This window comes from Crassostrea angulata, chromosome 7 (assembly GCF_025612915.1).
Source record: "Crassostrea angulata isolate pt1a10 chromosome 7, ASM2561291v2, whole genome shotgun sequence".
NCBI lineage: Eukaryota > Metazoa > Mollusca > Bivalvia > Ostreida > Ostreidae > Magallana > Magallana angulata.
This window is the reverse complement of record NC_069117.1, coordinates 5,345,041-5,356,259: the sequence shown is the minus strand read 5'-3', so window position 1 is coordinate 5,356,259 and position 11,219 is coordinate 5,345,041. Positions and strand designations below refer to the sequence as shown.

Here is an 11,219-nt window from a genome sequence, read left to right as displayed (position 1 = left end):
GCTTATTTTGTAACTTAGAAATTTACATTTATGTCTACTGTATACAGGGAAATATTAGCCCATTTTATTTTCGCCCCTTTCGCCTTTGGTGTCAGCAGCCGAATTGAAGACTGAGCGAATACCAATGTTTCAATTTATCACCTTTTAAACACAACTTTGTCAGGGCGAACTTAAGACGGGGCGAAACCGTTTGCAAGTGAAGAAGGGCGAAAATAACATGGGGCAAAAATTACCTTGTATACAATATTGAGTCCCAAGTCCGAAACTATTGTAAATTCAGGGATTTTTAAATGCATGTATATGTAAATTATTGATGGGCTTTTTCTGCTATGTTAATAATTTTTTTCAATTATTTGAAATTTGTTCTTTCTTTTGTACAATTATTTTTTGTAATGATATCTTTTTCTTTATATAAAAAGTTGATGTGATGTAGTTGTTTGTTTACATTTACATCTACTATATTGTTGGGCTTTTTTAGCATTTTTTTCATAAAACCTTTTCATATTTCTTTTTTGTTTGTAAAAGTCTATGTATTTTGTGGATGATATAATCTATTTTGATTCAGTAAATGTCTACTTTTTTACTAAAATTTCTGTGTTTTAAACTGTGTATTCAAGCATTCATCAGCAAGTGAGACAAACGTGGATAAAGTCGGCTAGACATTTATGACTTTATATTACACTTGGCCTTGAATGGTCACTTATGACCTCAACTCATTTGACTTTGATTGGTCACATGTCTATGTAACATGTTACAGTTGATCACTTAAGACTGTTACACTCAGTTTTGATTGGTAACTAATCGAGACCTGAAGAAGGAGCTGGTTGTGAAGAAAAAAAACAGCAACCATATTGTCTTTGTGATAAATTAAAACATTTTATATTATGATTTAATACATGTAGCAATTAAGACTTCATTTTGATTGGTAACAACATTTTGATTGTATTAACTTGCTACTATAACAAAAGGTTTAGTTACTTTTGGTTTGGGTATGTTTCTTTTGATCCCTAAACACTGTTTTAACGACGCTAGACGGTCAGCAAATGATCCATCAGATCTGCCTAAAAATCTATAAAATGACCACGACTACCAAGCATTCTTACACGATAACCTGTATTAAAATTTCTGTCATCACTTTAACTTGTAATTTTGGAGATATTTTTACACCTTCATATTGCAGTGGCACGGTTAAAATATACTTATAGACCACTATTAACCATTAGCTTTGATGAATTTCAATCCATGTACATGCATAGTGCAATACTTGTCACGAGATGTTCTACATGTATCTATTATTAGTATTTGAAGTCATTTTTTCACAATTTTTAATAAAATTTTCTCTGTATAAATATTCTGCTTGTTTTTTTTCCCTTTACCCAGGGAGAGAGTTTAGTTAAATAATTTTTGCAGTGTTGACTAACGGCAAAAATAAACATCAAAGAGTTGGGAAATGTTTCAAAATATTTTTATATCCTATAAAATGAAAGATCAGGCTTTAAGAATTAATTAATTAATGAAATAGAAATTTTTGTCCTCGTTTACTTCCACTTCATTACACAAATCTGAGCTATATGGTCTGAGGGGAACACAACACTTGGCAGAGCTCTATGCTGGGTCACCAGTTCATGGTCCGGGGCGGGAACCACACTGACTACCTCTAGGGTCTGGTCCACAAACACATAGTCCAGGTGTCCCTGGAATGCCCCCACATAGTTTGTGTACTCGGGATAACCACAGGCACTGGACAGATTAAAACCATGAGTGAAATCAAAGCTGGTCACTTCTTCTCCAGTGTCTAGAACAAGATTTTGTAACATAATTAAAATCTACTACACAAGACTACAGTTCAAAAGGAAGAGCAATAATTTGTAAAGATACATGTACAAAGGTAATATTATACAATGATTGCTGTTTTTTAAGGTCAATGCGATGGTTTAGCTAATTAAATCATCAAATTGATCAAAAAAACAACAACAGCAATATGATTTAGCGAAAAATTGATAGACATATCAAATTAAGTGTTGTCAAGCAAAGATTTTAGTTTGAAGCCATAGCCAAACAATTTTAGAAAAGAGATATTTCATTGAACGATCTATTTTTAGTCCAATATGTAGAGAAAATCAAATGTTAATTGACCACCTAGGTCACTCGCAGGTGAATATAATGTTTGATTTTTCTCTAGATTGATGGATATCAGCTTATCAGAGAGGTAGGAATTAATCATTCATACTAATATACATTATTGGTGTTTTTAGGTCAATACAACAACCTAGCTACCCGAGAAGTACAATATTGACGGCTCGGAGCACAAGGTGAATATTATATTTTGAGGGTAGCTAAATCATCCTACTGATTGAAAAAAACAGCTGCAATAATTGTTTTATTATATGGTTCAGTGACAAATTCACACATACATTTCAAATTGAGTGTCACCTCATTGCCTTTACTTAGTTTGTGAATGTCAGGTTAAAGGCATTGCTGAACATATTGAGAAATGCGAAATTTTATTGTATGACACGACAGGAACAATGATAACCAATTATAAGTAACAAATGTTATATTCGCCTCATAGGTCATGTGCAGGTTAATATTACATACCTATTGACTGGCTATGAGGACCAAAGCAAGTTTATTGTCCCCTGAAACAGCAGCTATTTCTCGGGCAAAGCCAAGGGAAATGGCTGCTTTTGGGGGGAGAATAAACTTGCTTTTCTGCAAATAGTCAGTATATATATAGGAGTTTAAAAACGAGGCAAATGTCGCCAGTGAATATTTTCGATGACTATTCACTATGGGCAGATTCTGATAGCCGGAAACTATTTCACTGTTAGATAGAATAGCATGTTTATTCGTCGTAATTTTACACAGAAAATAATACAGAGGTATAATAAACCATTTTATTTTTACTAGAATGTTGGATTTAAGTCATTTAGAGAGCTAGGAATCATTTTAAAATGATCAAGATTTTTGTAAAGTCAGGGTTGGAAATTCACCAAAAATAGCAGCCAGCCACAGGGCTGGCTACTTTAAAAAGTTACCAGCCCTGCCCAAAATCTGCCAGTCCTGATAAAAATGTTCATTATTATGAATGAACTATACATAAAGCTTAATATTTACATCTGTAACACAGGCCCCTCAAAATCTTTAACTTTTACAAGTATTTAAAACCATATCTAAACATAACCCAAAGAATGCTTATTATTAAGTTTAACATGCTTAAAAAATTAAACTATTCATCTACATGTATATAATTATAAACCCTCTTTTAGAAGCCAGCTAACAATGTCAGAATCATGAACTTTCTAAACAATTTCAAAGATTGACAATAATATGATATCAAATATTGAAAGGGATTAAATTAAAACAACTGTAAATAAATTTAATAAAAATTTATTTATTCGTTCAGATGCACTCCATTTAACTGCTAATTGTGTTTTGGTCTCACAACACTATTTTTCTGTAGGTTCAAAATATGGTCAAAACGTAATAATTCCAGTTTTCTCGTTTGTTTTTAGGGGTTTTCCACCAGTGACAGGTCTCTATTTTCAATGAGATAAAAACGGTTAAAACGCATAAATTTTCCGCTTTTGTAAAAATACGAGGTAACTTGATTTTCTTATACCAATTACTTGCACAGGGGATGAAAATGCTTGTACTTGATTTTCAACCACATGAGTAACTTTGATGTCTCCGAGTAAACTCTTTTGTCTTTGTGTTTATTTGCTACTAAATCGTTTATGAATTATTGTTTTAAAAGTTGTAAAGGGAGATTTTGCCAGAAGATTGTTTAAAATCAACTACCCACATCTAAATATGCGTAATTTTGGTCAGAATATATCATAAAAAATAATAATGGTGTACAACCTATCCACCCTCGTTATTCTTTACAATAGAGCTTCCCTTGTGTTTCATAACTTATCAGCCATTCAAATTCTACTTTCCATCCCGGAACTGTACATCGGTGTCTTTTGTTTTGGTTGTATACTTTTTTTTCCCTTAGCGTCAATCAAGGAACGCTTTTTGGGAATTGACAAAATCAAAAATTGCGCATCATCTACATGTAGCATGTTGCTTCTATTGCAATAGTGCCGAACAAAATTGTATTGTGAACACTGGTTTGCTATAACAATCATTCAGACCAAAGAGCGAATAGATTACAACTTGTAGAGCTTACCTAATTCTCAATGAAACCTAACAACTGACATTGTCTGTACTTTTTGTGAATGAGGTAAAAAACTTAAAAAAAGAAATTGTTGGTTTTAAACTAGGAACTGGCTATTAAAATTAGCCCAACTGCCGGGCTGTCTTTTGAAGTTTCACCCCTGCCCGCCTAAGAAAAGACCGTCTTGGGCGGTCGGGCGGGCTCTTATTTCCAACCCTGGTAAAGTGTACCTTTGATTCTGAGTTTGTATTCCCCTGGAATAATTTGACTTTTGGTCATGAATCCATGTAGAGCACTCTCAGGGCTTGCATTGAAATCCCCACAGAAGACCAAGGAAATGCTGTCTCCCTAATCCAAACAGAAAAATAAATAAGATGTTTGAATTCATTTTGAAAAACCTGATATACAATGTACAAGTTCATTTTTTTTTTCATCCAACAGAAAATACTGACTTACAAGAAAACAATTGTCATTAAATCATCACTTGAATGTTATTTATACATTTAAAGTTTAGGTCTGTGTTCAGAAGAGCAGGTGGTCGGAAATGAATGTTAGACAATAAAGCTTCCTGTACTGGTGTTTACTGATAACTAAGAAAAGAGCTGACCTTTTCCTTGTAACTGTTCATCACCATCTCTAGGTGTCTCATGCTGACCACCCCCTGAAGAACCCGGATGTAGCTGTAGTCCCTGTGGAAGAACAGGTGAGTGTTGGCCACACACAGCTTCTTCTGGGGGTCAGCCAGGGATTCCAGCACACATACCTACAGCACAGAACAACAGCTATTCTAGGTATTTATATCATATACCGGTAAACACATTGCTGAATGATCACATACATAGCGATAACAGCTACTAACAGTATTAGTGCAATATGCATTCACTGTAATACATACAGGTATTCAGAATTGGCTAAACAATTGCTCATTTATTTTTTAAAAGGATTGAGATTGCATGGTTTAGTACAAGTATGAGTAAAGATCAATTTCTTCGATACACAAATATAATTATTGATTGCTATGGATCATGTTGTTCCCTGCATGCTACACTGTTAGTTGTCTTACTTGTAGGATATTCTTTCTTTTTTTGTAAAACTCGTAGACGTCCTGATATTTGACCACTTTCTCCTTGATATCCCTACAGCCATCCTCCTCCAGAGTGTCTGTTAAGTCAATGTTGTGTTCACTGATCATCCTGGAAGGGTTAATCCATGTTTACAAATAAATCATCAACATTTATATCAGATGAATTTTGATGACAGAATCCTTTTCATACAGGAATTTTTTAGGGTATTGCTGTCAATAATCTATAGTTAAATATAGTTTTTCTTCCAAAATAATTTCACATCAAATTTCAATTTATAATCATATAATCAGATCCCTGGTACATGTATCTACTAGTATATTCAATCACAGATGCCACATTTTACAGCCTCTAAAGTTACTTTATTCTTAACACTGAATCCCCTTCATTTCTTATGCTGTCATAAAACAAGAAATTTATGTGTTCAACAATACAGTAATCAAACCAAACTTTGTGGATTTATTTTTATCAGATTTCAGCTGCACTAGAGAGTTCAAGAAAGAACCACTGACTTAAACTTGGATGTCCTGTAAAACAGAGCCTCTCCTTCCTTTACTTTTCCTGACTTCATCTTGTACACTCCAGAGAAACCATTCAATTCAAGGGCTGGCAGCAAGAATTTCGTAAACACCTTCTCATCAACTTCTTGTAGGCAAATGATATCAGCATTGTACCCTATATAAAACAATGAATTCATTCACTGAGATGTACTGTACTGCCATGTTGGAGTTAACAGATACCTGGTAGTTTAATTCTTTTAAACAAGTGACAGTTTTATATCCTTTAAGTATTCCTGCTCTCTGTCGTGCTGGTTATTTATTTTCTATGTGTACTCTCAGCAATTTTAACATGTTTAATATTAAAGAGTGAAATTGTTTTCCATTGTCATTTATAAGCAAAGGTATACACTATCATCCTACTGTTGCATTGCAATGCGCAATTAATGACAATACAAACACTAATTATTCAATTTATATGCTCATCCTTTACCTACCACAAGACAGCAAACTCTTAAGCTTATCAAATAGTGATAGTCAGACCAGCTTCATTTCCGGTACCAGATACCGGTAGTTGAATGAGCACCTGAATGATCACATTCAGATGGACTTGTTTTGAATCTCCATCATGTTCATCCTTCTGTCTTTCATCACATTACAAAGTTAACCATTAAATGCTAAACATATGTATAACGTTTTACCAATACAAGATTTATTAAATAGTTGAAAGTGAGTTGATTTTACCAAGAATTTCCTTCATCAGCAGCTGTTTTCTGTAATCTATGGACAATGCATATGGAGCACAGTAAGGGTACAGTTCTGTTCTGGTGAATTCAGAGTCAGCAAATACATCTGCTAAAATATTGTAGGTCATCACTCTGAAACTATGTAAACAGAAATGAACATACATTTTAGATATTAGATAGAGCATAGGTTGAGCATGAAGAATGGGCATGCACATTTCATTACACAATACCTATACATTAGATGTTTAAGTTTACACGTGTTACAATAAAGAAAAAAAACCCCAGAGTTTATTCAATGATAATAAAATAATGGTTTCTTGAAATTAATTAAAACTAATGAAATATATTTAAAAAAGATAGCAGTGTGTTGCATGTACAGGTCACTAATGTAAGATAGGGTACAGTTAAATTTTAAAAGAAATGCTCTCCGTATTTCTGAGGTCCTTATGCCCCCATTAGTGCATTACTTTTTTTTAAATGTAAAAGAAATTAGGACTGTGATTTTAGGTAATACTTTTGTATTTATGGTACATCTTTTTTCATTTTTAAAGGAGAATGGGGTTACAAAACAAGAGGCCCAGGGGCCACATCGCTCACCTGAGCAACAATTGCCTTAATTCTGATCAAATTAGCATTACAGTATCAAAATATCTTGACAACTGAGTACAGTAGATCTTGCTAAAAAAAATTTATCCACCTCTTATTTTTTGGTAAATACCAAGCCCCTTTTGTTGTTGTACCTGTAAGAAGATTTTTCTCTATTCCTATAAACCCCCCCCCCCTTTTCGTTGCCCCACTTTTCTCTAGGGAATCATGGTTTCATCAAACTTAAATCTGCATAGCCTGTGCTTTCACACTAAATACTGAGTTTTGGACCGAAAACTTTCCCAGAATATTTTTAAAGATTTTCTCTATATATTCCTATGTAAAAATTCAAACCGCTATCACGGTCCTGTCCTACCACTAAGGACTGTGATTTTGCAAACTTGAATTTACACTACCCGAGGATGCCTCTACACAAGTTTAAGCTTTTCTGGCCAAATAGTCTTTAAAAAAAAGATTTTTAAAGATTTTCTCTATATATTCCTAAGTAAAAATTCATCCCCCATTGTGGCCTCACCCTACCCCTGGACTATTATTTAAACAAACTTGAATCTATATGATCTGGGGATGCTTCCACTCAAAATTGGGCTTTCCTGGCCTAATAGTTTTGAGAAGAAGACTTTTAAAGATTTTCTCTATTTATAAAAATTTATCCCCCATTGTGGCCCCGCCCTACCCCCAGGGACCATGATTTGAACAAACTTGAATCTACATTATCTGAGGATGGTTACACGCCAATTTGAGCTTTCTTGGCCAAATAGTTTTTAAAAGAAATTTTTAAAAAGATTTTCTCTATATATTCCTATATAAAAATTTATCCCACAATTGTGGCCCCACCCTACCCCCGGGGACCATGATTTGAACAAACTTGAATCTACACTTCCTGAGGATGCCTCCATTTTAATTTGAGCTTTTCTGGCTTAATAGTTTTTGAAAAGAAGATTTTTAAAGATGTTCTCTATATATTCCTATGTAAAACTTGATCCCCCTCTTGTGGCCCCACCCTACCCCCGGGGACCATGATTTGAACAAACTTGAATCTACACTTCCTGAGGATGCCTCCATTTTAATTTGAGCTTTTCTGGCTAAATAGTTTTTGAAAAGAAGATTTTTAAAGATGTTCTCTATATATTCCTATGTAAAACTTGATCCCCCTCTTGTGGCCCCACCCTACCCCCGGGGACCATGATTTGAACAAACTTGAATCTACACTTCCTGAGGATGCTTCCATTTTAATTTAAGCTTTTCTGGCCTAATAGTTTTTGAGAAGATTATTGTTAAAGATTTTATCTATATATTCCTATGTAAAACATGATCCCCCAATTGTGGCCCCACCCTACCTTCAGGGACCATGATTTAAACAAACTTGAATCTACACTATCTGAGGATGCTTCCACTCAAAGTTGGCTTTCCTGGCCTAATAGTTTTTGAGGAGAAGATTTTTAAAGATTTTCTCTATATATTCCTATGTAAAAACTGATCCCCCTATTGTGGCCCCACCCTACCCCCAGGGACCATGATTGGAACAAACTTGAATCTACACTTCCTGGGGATGCTTCCATTTTAATTTGAGCTTTTCTGGCCTAATAGTTTTTGAGAAGAAGATTTTTAAAGATTTTCTCTATATATTCCTATGTAAAACTTGATCCCCCAATTGTGGCCCCACCCTACCCCCGGGGACCATGATTTGAACAAACTTGAATCTACACTACCTGAGGATGCTCCCATTTTATTTTGAGCTTTTCTGGCCTGATAGTTTTTGAGAAGAAGATTTTTAAAGATGTTCTCTATATATTCCTATGTAAAACTTGATCCCCCTCTTGTGGCCCCTCCCTACCCCCGGGGACCATGATTTGAACAAACTTGAATCTACACTACCTGATGATGCCTCCACACAAGTCTAAGCTTTTCAGGCCGAATAGTTTTTGAGAAGAAGATTTTTGAAAAATACCAACAAATTTTCAATAATTCTCAATTATCTCCCCTTTGAAAAGGGCGTGGCACTTCATTTGAAGAAACTTGAATCCCCTTCACCTAGTGGTGCTTTGTGCCAAATTTGGTTGAAATCTGCCCACGCGGGCATGTTAAGGCTTCCCGATGCGATATGTAGAAAGTCACTTCATATAATATGACGTCATAATTAACTTTGACGTCACGATCTGCATTCCTGTCGATAGTTCTCAGGGAATGTATCTTAACGTTAAAAGGGAATTATATCAAACCAGTATAATACCGCATGTTTCCTTTATATAGATGCTGCAGTTAATTTCTAGACGTACAGAAATCATTCATATTAAAAACCAGTATCAAATAATCGGCAGTTTTAAAGCTTCGTTTTAAGTAAAAGACTATTTATAAACTAGTGGTTTGGAGACTCTCCCTGCTACGTGTAAACAACTGAATGAAGAAATTTTAATGCATGTAAAACCAGCTTGGCGCAGGTGAAAGATCAACACAATTTTAGAATATTTTACGTAAAATTGGTAGAGAATATAAGTACCAATGTGAATCGTGCTGCGGAAACCTATGGATTTACCCCAATTATTTGTAAATCGCTTTTGATTAGTAAAAATGTGCATTATTTTGATGATTTTGTGGAATGTTTCAACAATATCTTCTATAAACGAAATATCTATTTCTTTCCCAAGCAAGAACTTCAAAGTTTATGACTTAACAAAGGATTTTTCTTAAAGATATGTATGATTTAATGTCATTAATCACCTGCGCCGATGCGTTTTAACTAGATCATTTGCAATATTAGGATTCGCCTGTCACGTGATTACGAAGTACATATGACGTCACAAAAATGCATCAAATATAATGTTTAACATCGATGTCAATAAATGTAACATAGATTTAAAGAAATACTCCCGGTAAAATTATTTTTCCCATGAATCAAATAATATCGTTTTCCAGTCGTATTTTAGCATCGGGACGCCTTAACAATGCTGCGCAGTGGTTCTTGAGAAGAAGATGAAAATGTGAAAAGTTTACAACGACGACGACAACGACGACGACAGACAACGGACAAATTGTGATCAGAAAAGCTCACTTGAGCCTTTGGCTCAGGTGAGCTAAAAAGGATACAGTACAAAACCATTGGAAAATGAAAGTAGAAAATTACCTAAGATACCTCATATATTATCTATACCTTGAACTATCTGTCGGATCTGCAGTGTACATGTGTCTTGTTTCAAATGGACATATCCCTGGTCCAGCTTCCACCTCAACTTTACTGATCACCGACACTGGTACTCCAGACCTGTCCCCACATTTAGGAACACAGGTGAACTCTAACTTGAAGTCAATGTCATTATTGGTTGGTGCATACATTAGTTCGTTTGATAAAAGTTTTGTAGCCTCTTTTTGCTCCGAGAGGCTAATATTATGGTGATTTTTGTGAACCCTATTCCAGCGGTATTCACAGTCCGTGGAGTTTGCAAACAACAGTTGGACCTTTGGGAACACGGGAAATCCTGACATGATACTTTTAGGAAGGTCAATTTTGACCGCTGTGGGGGGATTGACAGATACCTGATACTTCTGTTCATTGATACATACTTCTGACCCATGTTTCAAAACATCAGATACACACATTTTGCTCTCTGTGTCAACCTCTACACCATTTACTCTGAACTTTAACTGAACCTCTTCTTCTTCTTGTTCTGCTTCGTTTTTCTTTCTCTTTCTTTTCAAAAATTTAGACGCTATCGAGTTTTTCAATCGTGATAAAGTCTGACCAATTTCTTCCTCCTTCAATCTCTCCATACGGAATTGTTTGGAATTTGCACCTTTGTGGGAATAGTTAAACTCCACTGTCATCTTATTGGTTTCTGGGGCAGACTGCACAGTAATAACAGACGATGCCATGTTCCGCCGAATGGCTAATACTGTCAATCTGTTGATAAATAAACCTGTACTTAAGTACAATTGCCTTCCTATAGAAAGAGACATGCCATTGCATATACACGTTGCAATATTTACTTTTCTATTGTTGATCAGCTGTTTAAAATTGTAAACTGAAAGCTTTCACGTGGTTTTGCAATGCTGACTAGAATTTCCTCTGCAAGTTCAAGTATCCCGAACCCGATTACCACTGCATATAGGTAGGATGCCTCCCCCCCCCCCC

At 35.0% G+C, this 11,219-nt stretch overlaps 1 protein-coding gene across 2 annotated transcripts; it reads right to left on the bottom strand.

The window, feature by feature from the left end:
* Window positions 1-522: 522 nt before the first annotated feature.
* LOC128192488 (2',5'-phosphodiesterase 12-like) lies at window positions 523-11,165 on the bottom strand. Of its 2 annotated transcripts, XM_052865205.1 has the most exons (8): window positions 11,075-11,148; window positions 10,242-10,988; window positions 6,486-6,625; window positions 5,757-5,919; window positions 5,226-5,355; window positions 4,770-4,925; window positions 4,393-4,510; window positions 523-1,795 (listed from the first exon to the last, which is right to left on the bottom strand). In XM_052865205.1, the coding sequence occupies exons 2-8, from the start codon at window positions 10,958-10,960 to the stop codon at window positions 1,539-1,541; spliced, it is 1,683 nt and encodes a 560-aa protein (XP_052721165.1). In that variant the 5' UTR covers window positions 10,961-10,988; window positions 11,075-11,148; the 3' UTR covers window positions 523-1,538. The 2 variants fall into 2 exon arrangements, with proteins under 2 accessions (XP_052721165.1, XP_052721164.1); XM_052865204.1 differs by having other exon boundaries at window positions 10,242-11,165.
* Window positions 11,166-11,219: the final 54 nt, after the last annotated feature.

Bases quoted from the DNA above. Each gene is read 5' to 3' on its own strand.
- LOC128192488 (XM_052865204.1), bottom strand. From the start codon at position 11,044: ATGTCTCTTTCTATAGGAAGGCAATTGTACTTAAGTACAGGTTTATTT. The intron at 4,926-5,225 runs GTAAGACAACTA...TCTGTGCTGTAG, and splicing joins AAAGAAAGAATATCCTACAA to GTATGTGTGCTGGAATCCCT. The intron at 4,511-4,769 runs GTCAGCTCTTTT...TGTTTGGATTAG, and splicing joins TGAACAGTTACAAGGAAAAG to GGAGACAGCATTTCCTTGGT.